Here is a 13,781-nt window from a genome sequence, read left to right on the forward strand (position 1 = left end):
CCGATCCTGCAAGCACTTTTGAAATGGGTTGATCCTGAGAGCCCTTTATATAACCAATGTCTGCTGAGACTTCACGGGAGTTCTGCATGTGGATGGTTAGCAGGACTGCACTGAAAAGGACTATTTCCAGGGCATCCATCCTGGCAGGAGAATGGCTATTCTGGAGTTCCTGGGCAACGAAGAGAAAACTATGGGAACTGCTAGTTTTGCCTCTTTATTCCCCTGAAACCAAAAGCTCAGCGCCCTCTGACTGAAGCAGGGTATTTAGTACATTCCGTGCCTAAAAAGCTGTTAAGTTATATGGGAGGCACATGTACGAAGGCATGAGTAAAGCTTTAGTAAAGCAGAGCTCCTGACGTGTAGAATGAAAGCCAAGACTTCACTGCTACCCAGTCTTGTGCACAATGATATTTTCCTCCCACTCAGACCTCATCAGGATCGAGCACTGACTTCATTCCTACCTGAGACTCCTATCTTGGCTGTAGTTGGACGGTTGTTGCCTTTCACTCATTTCCGTCGGCATCTGAGCAGACACAGTGATGGGATGAGTTTGGGAAAACACCATGGGGCTGTTGTAGAGGGGCATCGAAATGCTTGTCTGCACTGGCAGGTGTGTGGGCTGGGCCTGGCTGCCTCGCATTAAGTGCTGTTGCTGCTGTACCTGAGACAAAAAAATTGTCCCCTATTAGACAAATCAATTCCATGGTAGAGACCATCTACCTCTAACGTGCAGTCAGACGGCAGGCTGTGTGACGATGGCACTTTCTGCTCCCTGAATACAACAGGAGACAGACAGCAGATCTGTCGGGAGAAGGTGACTGAAAAATCTGCAGCCCACACTAACGGATTCTTGTACTTCCTCTAAGAATATGCCTTCTTCCCTGAGTTATAGCAGTGTAACTCCCACTGATTACACTGAGCTACTCCAGATAGACTCTGGTCTAACTAAGAGCAGAACTGGAATGACAGGACCAAAAAGATCTCCACTAACTTCAACAGAATTCTACCAGGAATGATTTTGGCCCCCTTAGATCTAATACTGTTAGGCCATTAAATCTCTAAATACTACAGCAGAGTGACGTCATCTACATTTATCATGTGAAACGAAGTAACATCTTAAAGCTGATTAAGTGAAGCACGTCACATTCACTACAGCATGAAACCTAGACTCAGGAGGCAAGAGGAGAATGGTGCTCATTAGCGGGGGCTAAAGTGGAGGGAGCCACATGGCCCGGGCATCAGCGTCATCCTTGGTGCAACTCCACGTGGAGTTGCCCTAGGGACGGATCTGTCCCTAAACGAGCTGACACACAATAATTACAAGAGCCATTTATAAAGAACATTCAATTGCTCTTGAAGAAAACCAAGAAGTTAGCAACCTGTGAGGAAGTGACACAAGGTTCCCTGAGGAATTGATGTGGTGACGGTAAGTGTGGGGCATTGTAGTGTTTGGATCCCATAAGGCCTTGCTGCTGAGACTTCTTGGCTGTGGTCTGCCTGGTCGCCCCAGGCTGCTGTGGTTGAGATGGCCTTCTTGGGCTCTGTTGCTGTACGTTGTTAAAGACTATGGGCATAGGTTGTTGCATCAACATCTGCAAAAAAGAGATACCTGAGCTGGTACAGCAGTTTATGTGTTTAATTTTTTAATGCATCTACCTGACTCTGCTACAGTAAGCTCTAATGCAACGTACAATATTGCTAGTGCAAAAGACAGCGTTCCCAAGGATCTATTAAATTGATATGTTAACATAAACTGTGCTGGATTCCCTATATCCAATAAAACAAGGTCCTTTGCCATGGCTTAGCAACCTGGTATTGAGATACAGACAGATTCACAACTAGTTCTAATGAAGCTTAGTCAAGTCAAAACTGAAAGTCACTGGAGTCTGATGGCTTTTGCAAAACAATTGGAACCTGCAGTTCAGATGTTGGTCTGGGGGTGCCTATATCACAAAACTCACCACAGGGGATCAGCTTCAACAGAGAAGAAGGACTAAAGGAACACGGACACTTTTCTAAACCACCATCCCTAGTTGCTGAGCCTGCATTCTTTACTCACTCAGCATTCCCACGTGCACCAGTAAAAAGCCCTACATGGGCTTCTGTGCATGTGGCTATTTTCAGTATACGAAACCAATATTACTATGGACAAGGCCATGTTTGCCGGTGGAATCTGGTACATTCTGCAGCAGTGAAGTGGTTAATATACAGAGCTGGTTTTTATTTTTCCCCCGTAACGTATTTGTTAAGGAGTAGATCTAATTTGTGTCAATCCTTTTCCAGCTATTCCCCAATCCTATATTTTTGGCACTGTAGTTTGAATTTTTACCAGCCCACGCTCCATATTTGACTGAATCATTGGTGAATGATTTCCACTTAGAATGATCAATTGTACTTTTCTCTCTTCCAGCCTCTTTGCTACTTTGACTAGAGGACAGTGAACATTTAAATTAAAGTGTGCGCAAATTAAAGTGATGTTAGTGATGCATAGTAAATCCGATCAGATTATTGTCAGTAAAGTTCAGCTCTCAGTTTGTACAAATGGATTATTTTTCAGTATATTTGTATTGTCGACTTTTGGGTAAAAGGAGGAAATGGATGCAGTCACTGGTGTTCTAGATGCACCATAGTTTGTTATAATCAGTGACAAATCCAAGGCACGGATTAAATACAAAATGATCTATGCTGCATGTGTGCTTTGATGTCACAAAACAACGTTACACAAGGGGTGATTTGCATGTAGCTCTTTAAAAAAAAAAAAAGAAAGAAAAAAAAAGGATGACAGGACAGTCCATAGATACCCAAAAAATTCCTGTGTAGATCATTTCTGGAGAACATTCCATTTCCAGAATTAAAGCATACTCAGTTATTCCAGTGTCACCAAGCTCAGGATATCTGAAGAGCATTTGCTTTCCCATGTTGCGCTGTCATTAATTTTAGTGTCACATCTACTTATTTCTTTCATGGCGTAATCTAACAGATAAAGAGTGATTATTGCCTTCCTTAGTGTCGTATTTGATTCGAATAGCCACCTCTCCTTAATTAGAGGAAGTTTTTTTTCCAGAAATTGGCATCAATTATGATGCACTAGCTTTCACTAGCAGGACATATCCTGTGTAATACTATTAACAATATATGTCCTCTAATTCCTTAGGAGGAATTTGGGCCTGCTTTCTAATCCTATCTTGTTCAAACACAACATTAAGAGAGAACAGAAAACCAACCTTTGATAATCTCATAACACGATACAACCCTGTTACCTGGCTTCCCAAATAAACACTGCCAAGAGTCTGTGACCATTCAGGGCCGGTGAATAGTGTGATACAGAATTTTTTCATTTCACCCAGAAATGCTCGTGTCAAAGCTAAAAATTGGTCTCTTGTTTTATGGAATTGTCTGGCAGCTAAGGATACGGGGGATTGTGCAACGTTGTGAATTGCTTTGTTCGAGTTACTGCAGGATGGGTCTGTGCAAATGATACTTTTATTGCAACTTGTGTGTATTTTATGCTGTAGCCAATATGGAACACAAATATTGTATTTTCTCAAACAGCAAAGCATATGTTATTTTCCATAATGGCATCACTGTCCACTGTAGCGCTTCATACTGTAATGAACCACTAGGGGGAGCAACAAGGTAATTTTATTCCAGACACTTTAAGAGACAGAAATTCTGATTAAATAACAAATTAAGAAAAAGTAGCTCTGGCAGTAAGGTTGTAAATTCCCCATCCCTGACTTGAGGCGCTCAGTGATGGAGTTTCCTCTGTGAAAGCTTCTAACTGGAATAAAGTTAGTCACTTGCTGACCTTTAACAGCACATGAATGGATTTCTTTTGGAGGAAACCTGCCTGAGGTCTTTACAATGGCTAGAACCTACTGGTGCCAACTACCATAATTATTGGAATAGCCACTAGATGGTGCGTAATCTTTAGCCACAAATGCACTATCTATCTGTGGTACTTAAGTGACATACAACAGTTGAAGGTAGCATGAAACAACAACGTTCTCACAGTCTCCTTTGTTCCCACTGCGCATGTTGGGCTGTGTGAGTTGTTGCTTTAATCTTCTCCCTTCCTTCTTTCTCTCTACTCTTTCCCCTCTGCAATCCTATACCCCAATTTCTGGCAACCTGGCCCTGTATATTTCACATTAGGGTATATAACAATCACACCCAGGGAGAGAATGCTGAGGCCTCAATTGTACTGTGTTAGATGGGCCCCAGTGTCTCCAACTCATACGCTGTGTCAGTCAACACACATAAAGCAGCTGCAACAGAATCATAAAATACAATAAGATAGTGAACTGTGAATAGCAGAAAATCAAATGTTTGTTTGTGCCCAAATAGTGAGGTGGAATCCATGGCCACCCCAACCCTATTAACCCTGTCAGTTTTAGGTGGAAATCTGCTATTGAGTTTCTGCAGTCTTACCCCATCGTTAAAACTCCAAGCTCTTCCTGAGTAGGTGACTTTTTATTAGACATAAACGTTGGGAATTTTTTGATCTGGCACAATTACCAATTTGATATTTAAACAACAGGGAAGCAAGAACCTCCAGCCCTGCTGCTACAAACACTAAACCGTCCTTTCTTTCAGGAATGATCACGGTTCAGCAGTTCAAGAGTTTAGGAATACATTGCTGACAGGATTCATTTCTCATTTTTTTCCTTGTGGCAGGAGATAAAACACCCCACTAGGCTCTTTTCCTACCAGTCTAGAATGTCCTGACGCTTAAGATAAAATCAAATGATACTTTGGGCCCAGGGAATCAGACATGGGGGCAGGCAGTGATGAGCTGCCGAAATCTTAACAACTGGTTCCCTCCTCACCCCACGAGGGGGTGCTGGACTGCCCCCACCCCCCGGGACTCCTGCCCCTTCCAACTCCCCATGTTCCTTGACACCCCCACCCCAGGACCCCTGCCCCATCCACCCCCTCCCCTGTCCCCTGACTGCCCCCAGAACCGGGCAGAAGGGTCTTGTGGGCCACGGTAGTGGGTGCCCACCGCGCCCCGCCCCTAAGAGCCAGAGGGACCTGCCGGGGGGCGAGATGGGGAGTCCCAGCAGTGCTTACCTGGGGCAGCTCCCAGGAAGCATCTGGCAGGTCCCTCTGGCTCCTAGGGGCAGATTAGCATAGCTAGTAGGGGAGCAGGGGGAGCAGCCACGGGGAAAATTTGGGGGGTGCAGAGCCCCCACCGGCAGCTCCCCGCCCCTCGCCCGGCCCCAGCTCACCTCTGCTCCGCCTCCGCCTCCTCCCCTGAACGCGCCGCCCCGCTCTGCTTCTCTGCCCCCTGTGGTTCCCCTGCGCGCCCCCACCCCGGGTTACCTGCTGCGGCACGGGCGGCCCTCCTCGCACCCCCCCGCCCCAGCTCACCTCTGCCTCCCAGGGCCTGAGTGCGCAGCCACCGCCTGCTTCTCAGCCCGCCCCAGCTTCCTGCATGAACAGCTGATTCGCAGGAAACCGGGGGGCGGGGGGTGAGGGGGTGGAGAAGCAGAGCGGGGCGGTGCATTCAGGGGAGGAGGCGGAGGCGGAGCGGAGGTGAGCTGACATGGGGCCGGGCGAGGAGCTGCCGGTGGGTGCTCTGCACCCACCAAATTTTCCCCGTGGCTGCTCCAGCCCCGAAGCACCCACGGAGGTGCTCCCTAAGGCGCCACTTTTGGCCGGTTGTTGAATTTAGAAGCCCTTTCAGAACCGGCTGTCCCGAGGGACAACCGGTTCTAAAAGCGCTTCTAAATTTACCAACCGGCTCCAGCAAACCGGTGCGAACCGGCTCCAGCTCACCACTGGGGGCGGGGGACACTGGAACAGATTCATATACCTGCAGATTGGAATCTTGCACTAGTTGGAGCTGCTCTTTGATAACATGGAGTTCTTCTTGCTGTGTCTTGATGTCAGCTTGCAGTATGCGAGTCCTCTCCTCCAGCTGTTCTTTCAGTTGATGCATCATCCCTAACTGGGCTGGGAAGTGGTACACTGGCTGCGGAGAACAGAAAACACTTCACGCTTAGCCCCGAGCTGGATGGACTAATATTGCTGCTGACCGCAGAAAAGTGAATGCTCTCATGCAGGACAGACTGCTTCTCAAAATATGGGAAGCTGCCCCCATGGAAAAGATGACTATACTGAAAAATTACACGTTGGACACTTGTAAGCCAGTGCACCACTGCGTTACTAGAATCTCCCACTGGTGTTACTCCACCGAGCATAGATGTGGAGTAACCCAGTGGTGAATCAGATTTTGGTTATCTTTCTTTACTTGTATTGAAAAGGTCAGGTGAATTAGGAAGCTGTCTACTCTTCCTATCAAACCTTGCATCCCTAGGTTTATTGGTTATTGTTACTTTGCTCCATTTCTTCCTTGCAAAGCAGAATGGCTAAATGGCAGGAGCTTGCTATGAGCCTTATACTATGGAAGGCACTTACTCTAAAAATTATTCTGAATGGGCTACAGGCCTGATGCAGCTCCCAGAAAAGTCAATGGAAATACTGAGCCCTAAATAAGACCTCAGTCATGAGCCACCTTATACACGTGCAAGGAGTAAGGGGCTTTAAGGTGCCCCCGACACCCCTGTGCAGCTACCCACATCAGCAGCCTGTGTGCAGGGTCAAGAGCTGATGAGCCGTTCCTCCCTCTAGACTGAAGGTGGAAACAGGACCCCAGGTTGTGACTCTCTGAGTCACAGTTTGGTCCCTGGGCTGCTCCTGGGTCAATGCAAGTACACAATGCCCCTTACCCAGGGGAATCCCAGGATCTAGTCCTGAGTGAGTCAGAGAAGAAGAAGAAGGGATGCAAACGGTGGAACTAGGAGCACGTCAAATTCTTGTTTCTGAGCCAAGTAGCTTGCTAACGCTAGTATCATTCATATCACAGAGCACTCAGGAACTGTCATCGGAGGGGCCTGCCTGCATGTGCTTCTCTGATGGGCCGCTCGATGGCACAGACACAGAAAAAATAACCTGGGAGAATGCTGTTTCTGGAACCAGAACAAAGGTCCCCCGCTCTCAAACCTGGTGCAGCCAGCAACGAGGTAAAGCATGGCTAACTCAAGCCAGCTGAGTCTCTTGGGCAATGATTTCAGACCTCCCCTTCTGCTACAATAATGTTACCATCTGCTGGTCATGCAAGAGCTAACATGATCTTAACAAAACCAAACCACATACCGTCACAGGTTGCTGCGAGGGAATTGCTGGCTGGCCCACCTGGTGCAGAGTGAGATGTTCAGCGGGTGCCTGAGGAGTTACTGTTGCCTGGGGAAGAGAACAACGGTTTGGTTTAGACCACAGCGCACCTGACGTGAGGGCCAAGAGAGTTACTGAGTGCCAGATCTACTGCAGGAGCAAATGTGTTACCCCGAGGGGCTCCCGCTGTCAAAGCATCAGCGCTGGCCAGACACAAGGGAAGACGTTCTCACGTGGCCTGTGGACACGCCCATTCTCCCTGGCTGAATTCCTCGCATTTCAGAGATCTTTCACTTCCTTCCTGTACCACACTTTTACCACCTGAGAGACAGCTCCATGTGGGGCTGCAATAAGCGACCGACTGACAGTTTTACCAATTGAAACAGGTGCCGACCAGTCACCTGGGGACAGAGCGAGCCCTCAGGTAACTCCTCTGGAGTCAGCACAGCTGGACGGATGAATCTGGCCTCTTCCGGATGAAACCCTCTTCACCTGAGAAAACTGGGCTTCGCCTGGATCTGGGCAAGCATAATCAACTCCAGGCACCACGAGACCAGGGTGTAAGTCTGCAGTGTCCCCTCCCCAAAAACCCACACATGAAACCCACCACCACCGAAATCACTGTCTCCCTTTCAGTGCTAAGTGCATGCTAGAAAGGCCATCGCTCGCAGGGTTATCTACCTGTGCGCTCCCACTTGAGGCCAGCCTCAGCGATGCCTTCTCCTGCTGACCCATTGGCACGGATTGCCTGGTGGGAGTGCTGGCCTCCGTATGCCGCATGGATGAGGTGGCTGCAAAAGAGAAGTTCCTTTTAGACAAAGTAACGGCATGAGGCCATCAGACATGCTCTCCTATTCTAATAGGAGTGGAGGAGAGTGGAGGCATGGCAGCTCCAGCTGCTACCTAGCGCCCCAAGACACTGCTGGACCTCACAAAAATATCTGCTCTAACAATTGCCTAAACGTGGCAAAGAAAGCAAGAGGGTAGCAATTAATGACCATGAACTGCTGCCCAGACCTGCTTACCCATCATCTACCCTTCTCCTTCTGGGCAGGGTGGCCCATTTTTGGTAATAATTTCAACATTCTCTCTAGGGTGTTTCTCCAGATGAGCCACACCACATGAGCCCTACAGAGATACACAAGCTTCCCCACGAGAGCACGAAGCCAGACCACCTCTGCACTGAAACCCACTCTGAATATTCCACCGCACGAACAGGGCCACTGGGCTTGTTTTCAATACCCCAGTGCATTATATGCATGTAACATCCCTGTGAGTCCTCGTCCTTAGCCCAAATGTGACAAGGTGAGATCCCAGCCACGTTGCTCTTCATATCAGGAGGCCAGTCTCCCAGATCTTCCTGGGCACTGATTCGCCTCCATTCAGACATTAAATGTCTGACCAGGTTAGATTTGCACATGCGGCCTCTGCAGTACTTAGCCCTCAAACTAAGACAGTAATGATGAGCTGAGCAGACAGACAGGCAGTTTCTACTGAAATGGATAAAACGGATGCATTTTTTAAGGGCATTCAAGGAAAGGTCACATTGAACTCCAGTATCTTGTTGCTCCAGCTATGACTATCTAGTCTGATTCTCAGTAGGAAGGCTAAAAAGCTACACATTTCCCCCCTAAACTTCCCCACATTGTCACCCCTGGAGCAGCAGTAGCATTGGGTGCTAAGGGCTGACAGCTGTCGGGGCTTTAATCAGTGTGACCTGCACCTGCCCTGAGCAGGGAGTAAACGACACAGCTATTAAAATGCCAGCACTGGTCTACTACCCTCGAGCGCCCACAGTTGCTACAGTGCCCAGTGGAACTGTACCAGTGGGGAAGTTTAGGGGCAAATGTCTAGTGTAGATACATCCTGGGCTGGTCCCTCCCACCCCCTCTACTCATTTAATAGTCATCTCCTTCTCTGACCCAGCCACGTTTGGGATCAGAGCCTTCTCCTCGCACAACCTTCCCCTATCTCTGCACTCACTGGCTCTCGTCCCGTTCCCGATCACAGCCCAAACCCCACCTGCCTGGCTGCACAGACGATGTATATTTCCAATGCACCTGCCGCTGCAGTATCTAGGCGTCTTCGCAGGACAAAGGAGGACCACCAAGAAGGCCTTGCCTCCTCCCTCGATTAACTCCTCACAAGCACTGGCCTCTTGGGCTTTGTCTTCACAGCTTAAAAAAGGCAGTTTTACAGCGAGATAACCAACGTGGGTTAGCAACCCCGCTGTAAAATCCCAGTGGAGGCGAGGCGCTGTACCGCTGTGAGGAGCGAGGCAAGGCCCGTGCTAAACTCCCGCCCAGGCTTGGCCCCGCCTATGGTAAAACTGTAGGGGCCTTGTCTGCATTCTGCTTTCACAGCAAGGCGACTAATCCGCGGTAGTTGTCCTATGGTAAAAACACACTGTTTCTTTGTCAGCAAAGACACAGCCATGGCGGCGACCTTCACTAACCCCGTCAGCTTTGCCGTGGTTCAGCTGCTGGGAAAGGCTGGTGCATTCAGAGGCCAAGCGTGGTCCCATCCTTGTGCTCAGGGAACCCTAAAGATGCCAAAGGGGGCTACTCTAAGTTCAGACGGGTGTGACAGATATAAACTAGCCACCCGGCAGACTGTCCCCTCACAGTTTTTTAGGACTCTCAAATGAGATGTCAAGAATTATAACATTCAAAAACCCGTCAGAGAACACTTCAGTCTCTGGTCACTCGATTACAGACCTAAAAGTGGCAATATTACAACAACAAACCTTCAGAAACAGACTCCAACGAGAGACTGCTGAATTGGAATTAATTTGCAAACTGAATACAATTAACTTAGGCTTGAATAGAGACTGGGAGTGGATGGGTCATTACACAAAGTAAAACTATTTCCCCTTGTTTATTTCCCCTCCTACTGTTCTTGTAAAGTGCTGGAAATGGCCCACCTTGATTATCACTACAAAAGGTTCCCCCCTCCCTCCTGCTGGTAATAGCTCACCTTTCCTGATCACTCTGGTTACAGTGTGCATGGTAACACCCATTGTTTCATGTTCTCTGTGTATATAAAATCTCCCCACTGTATTTTCCACTGCATGCATCCAATGAAGTGAGCTGTAGCTCACGAAAGCTTATGCTCAAATAAATTGGTTAGCCTGTAAGATGCCACGAGTACTCCTTTTCTTTTTGTGGATACAGACTAACACGGCTGCTATTCTGAAACCTGTCAATATAGTTTAAAACTTCCAACCGAGATTTGAGGTGTAGGGATTTTTTAAAGCGGCTCCAAGCTTTTGCCAATATATAAGTACAGCCTTTGCTGGGATCTGTTGATGCTGACTAGGATACGTACATGCTGAGTCGGAGAGTGCCGTGTGCGAAGATCGCCGGGAGCTAGGAGAGGATACAGACACTCTTTCCCTGCTGGTTTCTTGGTTGTTTGCACATTGCCTGATGTCTATGTAACTATTGTGACTCTGCAGTGAATAAAACACAGACAGCAACATCCTTAGCAGCACAAAAGCAACATCAGCTTGAACCCCCTGGAATCTTGATCGTGGCTCTTTCTCCGACAAAAACGGTCTTTGGTTCTTAAAGGGCCACAGCTGCAGCTACAATATTAATTTGGGTGATTGGAAACAACCGGCAGCTTGCCCCAAAAGAGACCCTTAGATACTCCTTAGGGTATGTCTGCACTGCACCTGAGGTGCAGATGTAGCAGCCCGGTCTTCAGCAAGGAGAGTGCACGCCCAGGCTCCCTGGCGTGCGGGTACAGCCAGGGCTGAAGCCCGTGTTGCTGCACCGATATTGTTATTTCTAGCGGTGGTCACGCAGGTGCGCCCACCTGTGCTACAATCCTGCCTTGGAGGCCCTAAGCACTAGCCCTAGAAGCTCATTGGAGAGGTGACCCTCAGACGCTCACCTAGCCATCTTCCGAGTGAGAGCTGGGCTCGTCGTTGGGTGCACCTGCTGCCTGCGCCTGGCATAACACCTGCATGGGCACTCACGGTTTCCTGCCTCTGCCTTCCCGGGACCCCGGACCTGTCTCAGGCTTTGGGATGATGCTGGCTGCTATCAGACGGACCCATCCCAAGCTCCTAGAGGCGATAGCAATGGACTCCACAGTTATAGCACCATGTCTTCTTCCTGGAGCTTAGCTTCAACGTACACCCTTCTGAGCCTTGCGAGATGCACCACAGGAAGGAGACACTCCCCCACCCTCAGCCCAGCCTCCAGTGTGGCAAAGCCATCGCATCACAGAGGGAAATTCCTCACCAGCCCCCTCACTGGAGATCTGCCTAATACTGTGTGTGTGAGGGCAGGTGCAGCGTGGCTTCATGGCTAAGATGCTGGCTGGGAACTCAGGAGATCCAGGTTCAACTCCCCCCTCCATCACACACTGTCTGGGTAACCTCGGTATCGCCCACCACGTCAACCGGAGACAGCACTCCCTCTGGTTTATTGAAACTGTACATGCTTAGAGGCAGGGACTGTCTCTTCCCAGGTGTATCTACAGTGCCTGGCACAATGGGGCCTCCAGACATCACTGTAATATAGATAGCGACTAATAATATGCCTGTCTATGGCACCTCAACCTCCAGCTGGACTCCACACACTAAGCCAATGCCTGTGAGAATCAGCACGGGGAGGGGGAAGGAGGCGGCTGGATGGGAAGGGCACCACGTCACCCCCAACCCTCTTTACACACTCCCCTCCTGCATTACAGCTGTCCTCTCGCGCCCCTTTCCCGTCGCTGCTGATTGCCAATTGATTGGTGTATAAATAGAAGCGCGCTTTTATAATTAGCTTCCTTCTGCCCAATTTCTCCAGGGATGTCCCAGCTCATTGGCTCGGACACGCTGGGCAGTGACTGGGGAATGAGCGAGTGAACGTGGCAGGAGGAACCGGCTGGCTGGAAAAGGGAAACATTTCATTTGTTGCAGATGTGGTGGGAGGGGGCTGGGAGGAGATACAGACCAATTTTGGGGGATATCGGCCGCAGCCTGATTAGCTTGTATACCAATGCCAGGTGGCGAGTGTCTGCTTAAGCTGAGATCCCTGCTCTCCTTACCCATGTGAGTAGTCACACTGACTCCAATGGAGCTACTCTAGCAAGTAAGGCAGTGGGTCTGGCAAAATATTTGGAGAGGGGACTGGCCTAATCCCTGCCCCCTACACAATCATGACAGGAGCCCGAGGTCTTACATGAACAAGCCACCCAGCACACTGTTTACGTACACTGAGGGCAAAACAGCCTTCCTCTCATGCAACAGGACGGCCAAGCCAGTCACATTCCCCGCACTGTTTGCCAGCCTTCCACACCCATCCAGGGAGCTAATCATGCTAACCTCGCACCCCTCCTCCTCCTGCTCTCCCTCCAATGGGAGAGACAGAGCTGCTTGTCCTTTTTTCATCCCTCCTGCCACCCGAGGCCAGCCAGGTCCAGTTCGAGGTCTGGGTAATAATGTCTTGGCAATCAATAGGGATGGGAAAGAAAAGGCAGGAAAGCAGTGCCCCGGCAGGTCAGTGAGAGCTGTTTGCTAGAATGAGTCTTTGCTTGAATGCAACAGAGGGTCTTTAAGACAGCAAACTTTCCAAAATACACCATGGTCTGTAACCAGTCTAACTCACATACACACACATACTCAGCAATCAGCTCCACCATGCCCAAACAGTCTGCCATGTAAGGATCACAGTGTATTAAAGATTTATTATTATATAATCAGCCCCCCTGCACCTCCCTTGAACTGGCTTCTCTAAAGTAATATCTGAAGAGTTAGAAAGCTAGCGGATTGATAACCCCAAACGATTACCAAATGAGCCACTTGAAATGACTGACTTTCCAATGTCTTGTTTTGAAGCTATTCGGTGGATATATTTAAACGAAACTGAAATGACCCTGTTAACTGAGCATGAGTGACGATGCCCGATTGATCCAAACAATGGAAATTATAGCTATGATCACAGCTCTGCCCAACCTTGCAAACATGGCTGAGACCTGAAAACAAAAATCAATAAATCATGCTTTTCCCTTCACTTCCCATCTTTGTCTGATTACCCATGGTGAGTCAGCATAAAAGCGGCAAACACTGTGGTACTGATCTGTAGTCAGTGCCTTGTATGTCGGTGGTACTGAGAGTTAGTATATCATTTACTATCTAATAAACTTCATTCTGCTCTCTGTAAAATAGCGTCTTTTCTTCTGCTGAACTGAGGTGGCTTAAGATATAATTTGAGTAAAGGTCTCAGAGAGAGCGGGAGATCTGACCTAACAGTTTAATAACGATGCAATTATTGAGTTTGCATTGTTATAAACGAGCTATTTTAGTGCAAAGCAGTGTGGAAATCCTCCTGGTGGGTTTGAAAGATAAAGAACTATTCGGTTTGGAGGTGAGTAAAGGGAAACAGGGAAGGTGTAGTCCGTATGTATTTCTAACATTAATGAGTTCCTTTTATTCGCTCCCTTCAGCATGCACTACCTTCAAAGAAGAAGATGCCAGTTCGATTGATGACTCCTCAAGGCCAAGATCTCTCCTTCTTTCGGCTCGAACCTCTGCATAACTACATTGGGGGAAAAAGAGAGATTTAGAACACAATTCTTATTGCCTATTGGAAGTAAAAAATAGG

The 13,781-nt window shown here is 48.5% G+C and overlaps 1 protein-coding gene across 4 annotated transcripts in view; it reads right to left on the reverse strand.

Moving 5' to 3' along the window:
* The window catches only part of PASD1 (PAS domain containing repressor 1), an 86,323-nt gene that overhangs the window by 11,346 nt on the left and 61,196 nt on the right, over positions 1-13,781 (reverse strand). For all 4 annotated transcript variants that reach the window (XR_012160615.1, XR_012160614.1, XM_073358342.1 and 1 more), the window contains 7 exons: positions 13,634-13,715; positions 10,507-10,630; positions 7,861-7,970; positions 7,162-7,248; positions 5,819-5,977; positions 1,380-1,592; positions 462-661 (listed from right to left, as the gene is read on the reverse strand). Coding sequence is in view for 2 of the 4 variants with exons in the window: in XM_073358342.1 (XP_073214443.1) it covers positions 462-661; positions 1,380-1,592; positions 5,819-5,977; positions 7,162-7,248; positions 7,861-7,970; positions 10,507-10,630; positions 13,634-13,715 (975 nt within the window). In the remaining 2 variants the exon portion in view is untranslated. The remainder of the gene's footprint in view (positions 1-461; positions 662-1,379; positions 1,593-5,818; positions 5,978-7,161; positions 7,249-7,860; positions 7,971-10,506; positions 10,631-13,633; positions 13,716-13,781) is intronic.

Source organism: Lepidochelys kempii, chromosome 9 (genome assembly GCF_965140285.1).
Source record: "Lepidochelys kempii isolate rLepKem1 chromosome 9, rLepKem1.hap1, whole genome shotgun sequence".
NCBI classification, from domain to species: domain Eukaryota; kingdom Metazoa; phylum Chordata; order Testudines; family Cheloniidae; genus Lepidochelys; species Lepidochelys kempii.